The sequence below is a fragment of the Electrophorus electricus genome, chromosome 1 (assembly GCF_041902795.1).
Source record: "Electrophorus electricus isolate QZ-2024a chromosome 1, ASM4190279v1, whole genome shotgun sequence".
NCBI lineage: Eukaryota > Metazoa > Chordata > Actinopteri > Gymnotiformes > Gymnotidae > Electrophorus > Electrophorus electricus.
Genome location: NC_137497.1, coordinates 2,079,436 through 2,095,000, shown reverse-complemented (window position 1 = coordinate 2,095,000; position 15,565 = coordinate 2,079,436). Strand labels below are relative to the sequence as shown.

At 42.2% G+C, this 15,565-nt stretch overlaps 1 protein-coding gene across 1 annotated transcript in view; it reads right to left on the bottom strand.

Annotated features, from left to right (window-relative positions):
* LOC145656914 (NLR family CARD domain-containing protein 3-like) overlaps positions 1-15,565 on the bottom strand; it is an 81,431-nt gene that overhangs the window by 3,137 nt on the left and 62,729 nt on the right. The window contains exon 12 of the mRNA XM_081709875.1: positions 152-198. Coding sequence (XP_081566001.1) covers positions 152-198 — 47 coding nt within the window. The remainder of the gene's footprint in view (positions 1-151; positions 199-15,565) is intronic.

The following is a 15,565-nucleotide window of genomic DNA, read 5'->3' as shown; positions in this document are numbered from 1 at the left end:
CACACACACTGTGTGAGAGAGAGAGAGAGTGTGTGTGAGTGTGTGTGTGTGAGTGTGTGTGTGAGTGTGTGTGTGAGTGTGTGTGTGAGTGTGTGTGTGAGTGTGTGTGTGAGTGTGTGTGTGAGTGTGTGTGTGAACATTTGCTTCTTACATTTTCTTAGTCCTGGTTTGATTCTGATCTCCCCTCCATACTCCAACCTAAAGAAACACACACACACACACACACACACACACACACACACACACACACACAGATAATAGTTCTGTCTCTCTCTCTCACACAGATAATAGTTCTGTCTCTCTCTCTCTCTCTCACACAGATAATAGTTCTGTCTCTCTCTCTCTCTCTCTCTCACAGATAATAGTTCTGTCTCTCTCTCTCACACAGATAATAGTTCTGTCTCTCTCTCTCTCACAGATAATAGTTCTGTCTCTCTCTCTCACACACAGATAATAGTTCTGTCTCTCTCTCTCTCTCACAGATAATAGTTCTGTCTCTCTCTCTCTCTCTCACAGATAATAGTTCTGTCTCTCTCTCTCTCTCTCACAGATAATAGTTCTGTCTCTCTCTCTCTCTCTCTCTCACACAGATAATAGTTCTGTCTCTCCCTCTCTCTCACACAGATAATGGTTCTGTCTCTCTCTCTCTCTCTCACACAGATAATAGTTCTGTCTCTCTCTCTCTCTCTCACACAGATAATAGTTCTGTCACTCTCTCAATCTCTCACACAGATAATAGTTCTGTCTCTCTCTCTCTCCCTCTCACAGATAATAGTTCTGTCTGTCTCTCTCTCTCTCTCTCTCTCTCTCACACAGATAATAGTTCTGTCTCTCTCTCTCTCCCTCTCACAGATAATAGTTCTGTCTGTCTCTCTCTCTCTCTCTCACACAGATAATAGTTCTGTCTCTCTCTCTCTCTCACACAGATAATAGTTCTGTCTCTCTCTCTCTCTCTCTCACAGATAATAGTTCTGTCTCTCTCTCTCTCACACAGATAATAGTTCTGTCTCTCTCTCTCTCTCTCACAGATAATAGTTCTGTCTCTCTCTCTCTCACACAGATAATAGTTCTGTCTCTCTCTATCTCTCAAACAGATAATAGTTCTGTCTCTCTCTCTCTCTCTCTCTCTCCCTCTCACACAGATAATAGTTCTGTCTCTCTCTCACACAGATAATAGTTCTGTCTCTCTCTCTCTCTCTCACACAGATAATAGTTCTGTCTCTCTCTCACACAGATAATAGTTCTGTCTCTCTCTCTCTCACACATAATAGTTCTGTCTCTCTCTCTCTCACACATAATAGTTCTGTCTCTCTCTCTCACACAGATAATAGTTCTGTCTCTCTCTCTCTCTCCCTCTCACAGATAATAGTTCTGTCTGTCTCTCTCTCACACAGATAATAGTTCTGTCTGTCTCTCTCGCTCTCTCTCACACAGATAATAGTTCTGTCTCTCTCACTCTGTCTCACACAGATAATAGTTCTGTCTGTCTCTCTCGCTCTCTCTCACACAGATAATAGTTCTGTCTCTCTCTCTCTCACACACAGATAATAGTTCTGTCTCGCTCTCTCTCACACAGATAATAGTTCTGTCTCTCTCTCTGTCATACAGATAATAGTTCTGTCTCTCTCTCTCTCTCTCACAGATAATAGTTCTGTCTCTCTCTCTCTCTCTCTCTCTCTCTCTCACAGATAATAGTTCTGTCTCTCTCTCTCTCACACAGATAATAGTTCTGTCTCTCTCTCTCTCACACAGATAATAGTTCTGTCTCTCTCTCTCTCTCACAAAGATAATAGTTCTGTCTCTCTCTCTCTCTCTCTCTCACAAAGATAATAGTTCTGTCTCTCTCTCTCTCTCACAAAGATAATAGTTCTGTCTCTCTCTCTCTCTCTCACAAAGATAATAGTTCTGTCTCTCTCTCTCTCACACAGATAATAGTTCTGTCTCTCTTTCTCTCACAGATAATAGTTCTGTCTCTCTCTCTCTCTCTCACACACAGATAATAGTTCTGTCTCTCTCTCTCTCTCTCTCTCTCTCACATAGATAATAGTTCTGTCTCTCTCTCTCTCTCTCACACAGATAATAGTTCTGTCTCTCTCTCTCTCTCACACAGATAATAGTTCTGTCTCTCTCTCACACAGATAATAGTTCTGTCTCTCTCTCACACAGATAATAGTTCTGTCTCTCTCTCTCTCTCACACAGATAATAGTTCTGTCTCTCTCTCACACAGATAATAGTTCTGTCTCTCTCTCTCACACAGATAATAGTTCTGTCTCTCTCTCTCTCTCTCTCTCTCACACAGATAATAGTTCTGTCTCTCTCTCACACAGATAATAGTTCTGTCTCTCTCTCTGTCATACAGATAATAGTTCTGTCTCTCTCTCTCTCTCTCTCTCTCTCTCTCTCTCTACCTCTCACACAGATAATAGTTCTGTCTCTCTCTCTCTCTCTCTCTCTCTCTCTCTCTCCCTCTCACACAGATAATAGTTATGTCTCTCTCTCTCTCTCTCACACAGATAATAGTTCTGTCTCTCTCTCTCTCTCTCTCTCACAGATAATAGTTCTGTCTCTCTCTCTCACACAGATAATAGTTCTGTCTCTCTCTCTCTCACAGATAATAGTTCTGTCTCTCTCTCTCACACACAGATAATAGTTCTGTCTCTCTCTCTCTCTCACAGATAATAGTTCTGTCTCTCACTCTCTCTCTCACAGATAATAGTTCTGTCTCTCTCTCTCTCTCTCACAGATAATAGTTCTGTCTCTCTCTCTCTCTCTCTCTCACACAGATAATAGTTCTGTCTCTCCCTCTCTCTCACACAGATAATGGTTCTGTCTCTCTCTCTCTCTCTCACACAGATAATAGTTCTGTCTCTCTCTCTCTCTCTCACACAGATAATAGTTCTGTCACTCTCTCAATCTCTCACACAGATAATAGTTCTGTCTCTCTCTCTCTCCCTCTCACAGATAATAGTTCTGTCTGTCTCTCTCTCTCTCTCTCTCTCTCTCTCACACAGATAATAGTTCTGTCTCTCTCTCTCTCCCTCTCACAGATAATAGTTCTGTCTGTCTCTCTCTCTCTCTCTCTCACACAGATAATAGTTCTGTCTCTCTCTCTCTCTCACACAGATAATAGTTCTGTCTCTCTCTCTCTCTCTCTCACAGATAATAGTTCTGTCTCTCTCTCTCTCACACAGATAATAGTTCTGTCTCTCTCTCTCTCTCTCACAGATAATAGTTCTGTCTCTCTCTCTCTCACACAGATAATAGTTCTGTCTCTCTCTATCTCTCAAACAGATAATAGTTCTGTCTCTCTCTCTCTCTCTCTCTCTCCCTCTCACACAGATAATAGTTCTGTCTCTCTCTCACACAGATAATAGTTCTGTCTCTCTCTCTCTCTCTCACACAGATAATAGTTCTGTCTCTCTCTCACACAGATAATAGTTCTGTCTCTCTCTCTCTCACACATAATAGTTCTGTCTCTCTCTCTCTCACACATAATAGTTCTGTCTCTCTCTCTCACACAGATAATAGTTCTGTCTCTCTCTCTCTCTCCCTCTCACAGATAATAGTTCTGTCTGTCTCTCTCTCACACAGATAATAGTTCTGTCTGTCTCTCTCGCTCTCTCTCACACAGATAATAGTTCTGTCTCTCTCACTCTGTCTCACACAGATAATAGTTCTGTCTGTCTCTCTCGCTCTCTCTCACACAGATAATAGTTCTGTCTCTCTCTCTCTCACACACAGATAATAGTTCTGTCTCGCTCTCTCTCACACAGATAATAGTTCTGTCTCTCTCTCTGTCATACAGATAATAGTTCTGTCTCTCTCTCTCTCTCTCACAGATAATAGTTCTGTCTCTCTCTCTCTCTCTCTCTCTCTCTCTCTCACAGATAATAGTTCTGTCTCTCTCTCTCTCACACAGATAATAGTTCTGTCTCTCTCTCTCTCACACAGATAATAGTTCTGTCTCTCTCTCTCTCTCACAAAGATAATAGTTCTGTCTCTCTCTCTCTCTCTCTCTCACAAAGATAATAGTTCTGTCTCTCTCTCTCTCTCACAAAGATAATAGTTCTGTCTCTCTCTCTCTCTCTCACAAAGATAATAGTTCTGTCTCTCTCTCTCTCACACAGATAATAGTTCTGTCTCTCTTTCTCTCACAGATAATAGTTCTGTCTCTCTCTCTCTCTCTCACACACAGATAATAGTTCTGTCTCTCTCTCTCTCTCTCTCTCTCTCACATAGATAATAGTTCTGTCTCTCTCTCTCTCTCTCACACAGATAATAGTTCTGTCTCTCTCTCTCTCTCACACAGATAATAGTTCTGTCTCTCTCTCACACAGATAATAGTTCTGTCTCTCTCTCACACAGATAATAGTTCTGTCTCTCTCTCTCTCTCACACAGATAATAGTTCTGTCTCTCTCTCACACAGATAATAGTTCTGTCTCTCTCTCTCACACAGATAATAGTTCTGTCTCTCTCTCTCTCTCTCTCTCTCACACAGATAATAGTTCTGTCTCTCTCTCACACAGATAATAGTTCTGTCTCTCTCTCTGTCATACAGATAATAGTTCTGTCTCTCTCTCTCTCTCTCTCTCTCTCTCTCTCTCTCTACCTCTCACACAGATAATAGTTCTGTCTCTCTCTCTCTCTCTCTCTCTCTCTCTCTCTCTCCCTCTCACACAGATAATAGTTATGTCTCTCTCTCTCTCCCTCTCACACAGATAATAGTTCTGTCTCTCTCTCTCTCCCTCTCACACAGATAATAGTTCTGTCTCTCTCTCTCTCTCTCACACAGATAATAGTTCTGTCTCTCTCTCACACAGATAATAGTTCTGTCTCTCTCTCACACACACATAATAGTTCTGTCTCTCTCTCTCTCACACATAATAGTTCTGTCTCTCTCTCTCACACAGATAATAGTTCTGTCTCTCTCTCTCTCTCCCTCTCACAGATAATAGTTCTGTCTGTCTCTCTCTCACACAGATAATAGTTCTGTCTGTCTCTCTCGCTCTCTCTCACACAGATAATAGTTCTGTCTCTCTCACTCTCTCTCACACAGATAATAGTTCTGTCTGTCTCTCTCTCACACAGATAATAGTTCTGTCTGTCTCTCTCGCTCTCTCTCACACAGATAATAGTTCTGTCTCTCTCTCTCTCACACACAGATAATAGTTCTGTCTCGCTCTCTCTCACACAGATAATAGTTCTGTCTCTCTCTCTGTCATACAGATAATAGTTCTGTCTCTCTCTCTCTCTCTCTCACAGATAATAGTTCTGTCTCTCTCTCTCTCTCTCTCTCTCTCTCACAGATAATAGTTCTGTCTCTCTCTCTCTCACACAGATAATAGTTCTGTCTCTCTCTCTCTCACACAGATAATAGTTCTGTCTCTCTCTCTCTCTCACAAAGATAATAGTTCTGTCTCTCTCTCTCTCTCTCTCACAAAGATAATAGTTCTGTCTCTCTCTCTCTCACACAAAGATAATAGTTCTGTCTCTCTCTCTCTCTCTCTCACAAAGATAATAGTTCTGTCTCTCTCTCTCTCACACAGATAATAGTTCTGTCTCTCTTTCTCTCACAGATAATAGTTCTGTCTCTCTCTCTCTCTCTCTCACACACAGATAATAGTTCTGTCTCTCTCTCTCTCTCTCTCTCTCACATAGATAATAGTTCTGTCTCTCTCTCTCTCTCTCACACAGATAATAGTTCTGTCTCTCTCTCTCTCTCACACAGATAATAGTTCTGTCTCTCTCTCACACAGATAATAGTTCTGTCTCTCTCTCACACAGATAATAGTTCTGTCTCTCTCTCTCTCTCTCACACAGATAATAGTTCTGTCTCTCTCTCACACAGATAATAGTTCTGTCTCTCTCTCTCACACAGATAATAGTTCTGTCTCTCTCTCTCTCTCACACAGATAATAGTTCTGTCTCTCTGTCATACAGATAATAGTTCTGTCTCTCTCTCTCTCTCTCTCTCTCTCTCTCTCCCTCTCACACAGATAATAGTTCTGTCTCTCTCTCTCTCTCTCTCTCTCTCTCCCTCTCACACAGATAATAGTTATGTCTCTCTCTCTCTCCCTCTCACACAGATAATAGTTCTGTCTCTCTCTCTCTCCCTCTCACACAGATAATAGTTCTGTGTCTCTCTCTCTCTCTCTCTCTCTCTCTCTCACACAGATAATAGTTCTGTCACTCTCTTTCTCTCTCTCCCTCTCACACAGATAATAGTTCTGTCTCTCTCTCTCTCTCACACAGATAATAGTTCTGTCTCTCTCTCTAACACAGATAATAGTTCTGTCTCTCTCTATCTCTCTCACACAGATAATAGTTCTGTCTCTCTCTCTCTCTCTCACACACAGATAATAGTTCTGTCTCTCTCTCTCTCTCTCTCTCACACAGATAATAGTTCTGTCTCTCTCTCTCTCTCTCTCTCTCACACAGATAATAGTTCTGTCTCTATCTCTCTCTCTCACACAGATAATAGTTCTATCTCTCTCTCTCACACAGATAATAGTTCTGTCTCTCTCTCTCACACAGATAATAGTTCTGTCTCTCTCTCTCACACAGATAATAGTTCTGTCTCTCTCTCTCTCACACAGATAATAGTTCTGTCTCTCTCTCTCTCTCTCTCTCTCTCCCTCTCACACAGATAATAGTTCTGTCTCTCTCTCTCTCTCTCTCTCTCTCTCTCACACAGATAATAGTTCTGTCACTCTCTCTCTCTCCCTCTCACACAGATAATAGTTCTGTCTCTCTCTCTCTCACAGATAATAGTTCTGTCTCTCTCTCTCTCACAGATAATAGTTCTTTCTGTCTCTCTCTCTCTCTCTCTCTCTCTCTCACAGATAATAGTTCTGTCTCTCTCTCTCTCTCACAGATAATAGTTCTGTCTCTCTCTCTCTCTCACAGATAATAGTTCTGTCTCTCTCTCTCTCACACACAGATAATAGTTCTGTCTCTCTCTCTCTCACACACAGATAATAGTTCTGTCTCTCTCTCTCTCTCACACACAGATAATAGTTCTGTCTCTCTCTCTCTCACAGATAATAGTTCTGTCTCTCTCTCTCTCACAGATAATAGTTCTGTCTCTCTCTCTCTCACAGATAATAGTTCTGTCTCTCTCTCTCTCTCTCACACAGATAATAGTTCTGTCTCTCACTCTCTCTCTCACACACAGATAATAGTTCTGTCACTCTCTCTCTCTCTCACACACAGATAATAGTTCTGTCACTCTCTCTCTCTCTCACACAGATAATAGTTCTGTCACTCTCTCTCTCTCTCACACAGATAATAGTTCTGTCTCTCTCTCTCTCACACACAGATAATAGTTCTGTCTCTCTCTCTCTCACACACAGATAATAGTTCTGTCTCCCTCTCTCTCTCTCACAGATAATAGTTCTGTCTCTCTCTCTCTCACAGATAATAGTTCTGTCTCTCTCTCTCACACAGATAATAGTTCTGTCTGTCTCTCTCTCTCTCTCACACAGATAATAGTTCTGTCTCTCTCTCTCTCTCTCTCACACAGATAATAGTTCTGTCTCTCTCTCTCTCTCTCTCACACAGATAATAGTTCTGTCTCTCTCTGTCTCTCTCTCTCTCTCTCACAGATAATAGTTCTGTCTCTCTCTCTCTCTCTCTCTCTCTCACACAGATAATAGTTCTGTCTCTCTCTCTCACACACAGATAATAGTTGTCTGTCTCTCTCTCTCTCACACACAGATAATAGTTGTCTGTCTCTCTCTCTCTCACACACAGATAATAGTTCTGTCTCTCTCTCTCACACAGATAATAGTTCTGTCTCTCTCTCTCTCTCTCTCTCACAGATAACAGTTCTGTCTCTCTCTCTCTCTCACACACAGATAACAGTTCTGTCTCTCTCCCTCTCTTTCACACAGATAATAGTTCTGTCTCTCTCCCTCTTTCACACAGATAATAGTTCTCTCTCTCCCTCTTTCACACAGATAATAGTTCTCTCTCTCCCTCTCTCACAGATAATAGTTCTGTCTCTCTCTCTCTCACACAGATAATAGTTCTGTCTCTCTCTCTCTCGCACACACAGATAATAGTTCTGTCTCTCTCTCTCTCTCTCACACAGATAATAGTTCTGTCTCTCTCTCTCACACAGATAATAGTTCTGTCTCTCTCTCTCACACAGATAATAGTTCTGTCTCTCTCTCTCTCTCTCACACACAGATAATAGTTCTGTCTCTCTCTCTCTCTCTCTCACACACACAGATAATAGTTCTGTCTCTCTCTCTCTCACACACAGATAATAGTTCTGTCTCTCTCTCTCACACACAGATAATAGTTCTCTCTCTCTTTCAAACACAGATAATAGTTCTCTCTCTCTCTCTCTCACACAGATAATAGTTCTGTCTCTCTCTGTCTCTCTCTCTCTCTCTCACAGATAATAGTTCTGTCTCTCTCTCTCACACACAGATAATAGTTCTGTCTCTCTCTCTCACACAGATAATAGTTCTGTCTCTCTCTCTCACACAGATAATAGTTCTGTCTCTCTCTCTCACACAGATAATAGTTCTGTCTCTCTCTCTCTCACACAGATAATAGTTCTGTCTCTCTCTCTCTCTCTCTCTCTCTCTCTCTCTCTCCCTCTCACACAGATAATAGATCTGTCACTCTCTCTCTCTCTCTCCCTCTCACACAGATAATAGTTCTGTCTCTTTCTCCCTCACAGATAATAGTTCTGTCTCTCTCTCTCTCACAGATAATAGTTCTGTCTCTCTCTCTCTCTCACAGATAATAGTTCTGTCTCTCTCTCTCTCTCTCACAGATAATAGTTCTGTCTCTCTCTCTCACACAGATAATAGTTCTGTCTCTCTCTCTCTCACACAGATAATAGTTCTGTCTCTCTCTCTCTCTCTCTCTCTCTCCCTCACACAGATAATAGTTCTGTCTCTCTCTCTCTCTCTCTCTCTCTCTCACACAGATAATAGTTCTGTCTCTCTCTCTCTCTCTCTCTCTCTCTCCCTCACACAGATAATAGTTCTGTCTCTCTCTCTCTCTCTCTCTCTCTCTCACACAGATAATAGTTCTGTCACTCTCTCTCTCTCTCTCCCTCTCACACAGATAATAGTTCTGTCTCTTTCTCTCTCACAGATAATAGTTCTGTCTCTCTCTCTCTCACAGATAATAGTTCTGTCTCTCTCTCTCTCTCACACAGATAATAGTTCTGTCTCTCTCTCTCTCTCACACAGATAATAGTTCTGTCTCTCTCTCTCACACAGATAATAGTTCTGTCTCTCTCTCTCTCTCTCTCCCTCTCACACAGATAATAGTTCTGTCTCTCTCTCTCTCCCTCTCCCTCTCACACAGATAATAGTTCTGTCTCTCTCTCTCTCCCTCTCACAGATAATAGTTCTGTCTGTCTGTCTCTCTCTCTCTCTCTCTCTCACACAGATAATAGTTCTCTCTCTCTCTCTCTCTCTCTCTCCCTCTCACACAGATAATAGTTCTGTCTCTCTCTCTCTCTCTCACACAGATAATAGTTCTGTCACTCTCTCTCTCTCTCTCTCACACAGATAATAGTTCTGTCTCTCTCTCTCTCTCTCACACAGATAATAGTTCTGTCTCTCTCTCTCACACAGATAATAGTTCTGTCTCTCTCTCTCACACAGATAGATACTAGTTCTGTCTCTCTCTCACACAGATAATAGTTCTGTCTCTCTCTCTCTCACAGATAATAGTTCTGTCTTTCTCTCTCTCTCACAGATAATAGTTCTGTCTTTCTCTCTCTCTCACAGATAATAGTTCTGTCTCTCTCTCTCTCTCTCACACAGATAATAGTTCTGTCTCTCTCTCTCTCTCTCACACACAGATAATAGCTCTGTCACTCTCTCTCTCTCTCTCACACACAGATAATAGTTCTGTCACTCTCTCTCTCTCTCACACAGATAATAGTTCTGTCACTCTCTCTCTCTCTCACACAGATAATAGTTCTGTCTCTCTCTCTCTCTCACACACAGATAATAGTTCTGTCTCTCTCCCTCTCTTTCACACAGATAATAGTTCTGTCTCCCTCTCTCTCTCTCAGATAATAGTTCTGTCTCTCTCTCTCACACAGATAATAGTTCTGTCTCTCTCTCTCTCTCTCTCACACAGATAATAGTTCTGTCTCTCTCTCTCTCTCTCTCTCACACAGATAATAGTTCTGTCTCTCTCTGTCTCTCTCTCTCTCTCTCTCTCTCACAGATAATAGTTCTGTCTCTCTCTCTCTCTCTCTCTCTCTCTCTCTCTCACACAGATAATAGTTCTGTCTCTCTCTCACACAGATAATAGTTCTGTCTCTCTCTCTCACACACAGATAATAGTTGTCTGTCTCTCTCTCACACACAGATAATAGTTGTCTGTCTCTCTCTCTCACACACAGATAATAGTTGTATGTGTCTCTCTCTCTCACACACAGATAATAGTTGTATGTCTCTCTCTCTCTCACACACAGATAATAGTTGTATGTCTCTCTCTCTCTCTCACACAGATAATAGTTCTGTCTCTCTCTCTCTCACACAGATAACAGTTCTGTCTCTATCTCTCTCTCTCTCTCACAGATAACAGTTCTGTCTCTCTCTCTCTCACACACAGATAATAGTTCTGTCTCTCTCCCTCTCTTTCACACAGATAATAGTTCTGTCTCTCTCCCTCTCTTTCACACAGATAATAGTTCTGTCTCTCTCCCTCTCTTTCACACAGATAATAGTTCTGTCTCATTCCCTCTCTCACAGATAATAGTTCTGTCTCTCTCTCTATCTCACACAGATAATAGTTCTGTCTCTCTCTCTCTCTCGCACACACAGATAATAGTTCTGTCTCTCTCTCTCTCTCTCACACAGATAATAGTTCTGTCTCTCTCTCTCTCTCTCTCACACAGATAATAGTTCTGTCTCTCTCTCTCTCTCTCTCACACACAGATAATAGTTCTGTCTCTCTCTCACACAGATAATAGTTCTGTCTCTCTCTCACACAGATAATAGTTCTGTCTCTCTCTCTCTCTCTCACACAGATAATAGTTCTGTCTCTCTCTCTCTCACACAGATAATAGTTCTGTCTCTCTCCCTCTCACACAGATAATAGTTCTCTCTCTCTCTCTCTCTCTCTCTCTCTCTCCCTCTCACACAGATAATAGTTCTGTCACTCTCTCTCTCTCTCCCTCCCTCTCACACAGATAATAGTTCTGTCTCTCTCTCTCTCTCACACAGATAATAGTTCTGTCTCTCTCTCTCTCTCTCTCTCTCTCTCTCTCACACAGATAATAGTTCTGTCTCTCTCTCTCTCTCTCTCTCTCTCTCTCTCTCACACAGATAATAGTTCTGTCACTCTCTCTCTCTCTCTCCCTCCCTCTCACACAGATAATAGTTCTGTCTCTCTCTCTCTCTCACACAGATAATAGTTCTGTCTCTCTCTCTCTCTCTCTCTCTCTCTCTCACACAGATAATAGTTCTCTCTCTCTCTCTCTCTCTCTCACACAGATAATAGTTCTCTCTCTCTCTCTCTCTCTCTCTCTCTCTCTCTCTCACACACAGATAATAGTTCTCTCTCTCTCTCTCTCTCTCTCTCCCTCACACACAGATAATAGTTCTCTCTCTCCATCTCTCTCTCACACAGATAATAGTTCTGTCTCACTCACACACAGATAATAGTTCTGTCTCTCTCTCTCTCTCTCTCACACAGATAATAGTTCTGTCACTCTCTCTCTCTCTCTCTCCCTCTCACACAGATAATAGTTCGGTCTCTCTCTCTCTCACACAGATAATAATTCTGTCTCTCTCTCTCTCTCTCACACAGATAATAGTTCTGTCTCTCTCTCGCTCGCTCCCTCTCACAGATAATAGTTCTGTCTCTCTCTCTCTCTCTCTCTCTCACACAGATAATAGTTCTGTCTCTCTCTCTCTCACACAGATAATAGTTCTGTCTGTCTCTCTCTCTCTCACACAGATAATAGTTCTGTCTCTCTCTCTCTCTCACACAGATAATAGTTCTGTCTCTCTCTCGCTCGCTCCCTCTCACAGATAATAGTTCTCTCTCTCTCTCTCTCTCTCTCTCTCTCTCTCACACAGATAATAGTTCTGTCTCTCTCTCTCTCTCTCACACAGATAATAGTTCTGTCTCTCTCTCTCTCTCACACAGATAATAGTTCTGTCTCTCTCTCTCTCTCACACAGATAATAGTTCTGTCTCTCTCTCTCTCTCGCACACACAGATAATAGTTCTGTCTCTCTCTCTCTCTCTCACACAGATAATAGTTCTGTCTCTCTCTCTCTCTCTCTCTCACACAGATAATAGTTCTGTCTCTCTCTCTCTCTCACACAGATAATAGTTCTGTCTCTCTCTCTCTCTCTCACACAGATAATAGTTCTGTCTCTCTCTCTCTCTCTCTCTCACACAGATAATAGTTCTGTCTCTCTCTCACACAGATAATAGTTCTGTCTCTCTCTCACACAGATAATAGTTCTGTCTCTCTCTCTCTCTCTCACACAGATAATAGTTCTGTCTCTCTCCCTCTCACACAGATAATAGTTCTCTCTCTCTCTCTCTCACAGATAATAGTTCTGTCACTCTCTCTCTCTCTCTCTCTCTCTCCCTCTCACACAGATAATAGTTCTGTCACTCTCTCTCTCTCTCCCTCCCTCTCACACAGATAATAGTTCTGTCTCTCTCTCTCTCTCACACAGATAATAGTTCTGTCTCTCTCTCTCTCTCTCTCTCTCTCACACAGATAATAGTTCTGTCTCTCTCTCTCTCTCTCTCTCTCTCTCTCTCTCTCACACAGATAATAGTTCTGTCACTCTCTCTCTCTCTCTCCCTCCCTCTCACACAGATAATAGTTCTGTCTCTCTCTCTCTCTCACACAGATAATAGTTCTGTCTCTCTCTCTCTCTCTCTCTCTCTCTCTCACACAGATAATAGTTCTCTCTCTCTCTCTCTCTCTCTCACACAGATAATAGTTCTCTCTCTCTCTCTCTCTCTCTCTCTCTCTCTCTCACACACAGATAATAGTTCTCTCTCTCTCTCTCTCTCTCCCTCACACACAGATAATAGTTCTCTCTCTCCATCTCTCTCTCACACAGATAATAGTTCTGTCTCACTCACACACAGATAATAGTTCTGTCTCTCTCTCTCTCTCTCTCACACAGATAATAGTTCTGTCACTCTCTCTCTCTCTCTCTCCCTCTCACACAGATAATAGTTCGGTCTCTCTCTCTCTCACACAGATAATAATTCTGTCTCTCTCTCTCTCTCTCACACAGATAATAGTTCTGTCTCTCTCTCGCTCGCTCCCTCTCACAGATAATAGTTCTGTCTCTCTCTCTCTCTCTCTCTCACACAGATAATAGTTCTGTCTCTCTCTCTCTCACACAGATAATAGTTCTGTCTGTCTCTCTCTCTCTCACACAGATAATAGTTCTGTCTCTCTCTCTCTCTCACACAGATAATAGTTCTGTCTCTCTCTCGCTCGCTCCCTCTCACAGATAATAGTTCTCTCTCTCTCTCTCTCTCTCTCTCTCTCTCACACAGATAATAGTTCTGTCTCTCTCTCTCTCTCTCACACAGATAATAGTTCTGTCTCTCTCTCTCTCTCTCACACAGATAATAGTTCTGTCTCTCTCTCGCTCGCTCCCTCTCACAGATAATAGTTCTGTCTCTCTCACACACAGATAATAGTTCTGTCTCTCTCACACACAGATAATAGTTCTGTCTCTCTCACACACAGATAATAGTTCTGTCTCTCTGTCTCTCTCTCACACAGATAATAGTACTGTCTCTCTCTCTCTCTCCCTCTCACACAGATAATAGTTCTGTCTCTCTCTCTCTCTCTCTCTCTCACACAGATAATAGTTCTGTCTCTCTCTCTCTCTCTCTCTCTCACACAGATAATAGTACTGTCTCTCTCTCTCTCTCCCTCTCACACAGATAATAGTTCTGTCTCTCTCTCTCTCCCTCTCACACAGATAATAGTTCTGTCTCTCTCTCTCTCCCTCTCACACAGATAATAGTTCTCTCTCTCTCTCTCTCTCTCTCTCTCTCTCTCTCTCTCTCTCACACACAGATAATAGTTCTCTCTCTCTCTCTCTCTCCCTCACACACAGATAATAGTTCTCTCTCTCCATCTCTCTCTCACACAGATAATAGTTCTGTCTCACTCACACACAGATAATAGTTCTGTCTCTCTCTCTCTCTCTCTCACACAGATAATAGTTCTGTCACTCTCTCTCTCTCTCTCTCTCCCTCTCACACAGATAATAGTTCGGTCTCTCTCTCTCTCACACAGATAATAATTCTGTCTCTCTCTCTCTCTCTCACACAGATAATAGTTCTGTCTCTCTCTCGCTCGCTCCCTCTCACAGATAATAGTTCTGTCTCTCTCTCTCTCTCTCTCTCACACAGATAATAGTTCTGTCTCTCTCTCTCTCACACAGATAATAGTTCTGTCTGTCTCTCTCTCTCTCACACAGATAATAGTTCTGTCTCTCTCTCTCTCTCACACAGATAATAGTTCTGTCTCTCTCTCGCTCGCTCCCTCTCACAGATAATAGTTCTCTCTCTCTCTCTCTCTCTCTCTCTCTCTCTCTCTCACACAGATAATAGTTCTGTCTCTCTCTCTCTCTCTCACACAGATAATAGTTCTGTCTCTCTCTCTCTCTCACACAGATAATAGTTCTGTCTCTCTCTCGCTCGCTCCCTCTCACAGATAATAGTTCTGTCTCTCTCACACACAGATAATAGTTCTGTCTCTCTCACACACAGATAATAGTTCTGTCTCTCTCACACACAGATAATAGTTCTGTCTCTCTGTCTCTCTCTCACACAGATAATAGTACTGTCTCTCTCTCTCTCTCCCTCTCACACAGATAATAGTTCTGTCTCTCTCTCTCTCCCTCTCACACAGATAATAGTTCTGTCTCTCTCTCTCTCCCTCTCACACAGATAATAGTTCTGTCTCTCTCTCTCTCTCTCTCACACAGATATTAGTTCTGTCTCTCTCTCTCTCACAGATAATAGTTCTGTCTCTCTCTCTCTCTCTCTCACAGATAATAGTTCTGTCTCTCTCTCTCACAGATAATAGTTCTGTCTCTCTCTCTCTCTCCCTCTCAGATAATAGTTCTGTCTGTCTCTCTCTCTCTCACAGATAATAGTTCTGTCTCTCTCTCTCTCTCTCTCTCTCTCACAGATAATAGTTCTGTCTCTCTCTCTCTCTCTCTCACAGATAATAGTTCTGTCTCTCTCTCTCTCTCCCTCTCAGATAATAGTTCTGTCTGTCTCTCTCTCTCTCTCACAGATAATAGTTCTGTCTCTTTCTCTCTCTCTCGCCCTCTCACAGATAATAGTTCTGTCTGTCTCTCTCTCTCTCACAGATAATAGTTCTGTCTCTCTCTCTCTCTCTCTCACAGATAATAGTTCTGTCTCTCTCTCTCTCTCACAGATAATAGTTCTGTCTCTCTCTCTCTCTCCCTCTCAGATAATAGTTCTGTCTGTCTCTCTCTCTCTCACACAGATAATAGTTCTGTCTCTCTCTCTCTCTCTCTCTCTCTCTCTCACACAAATAATAGTTCT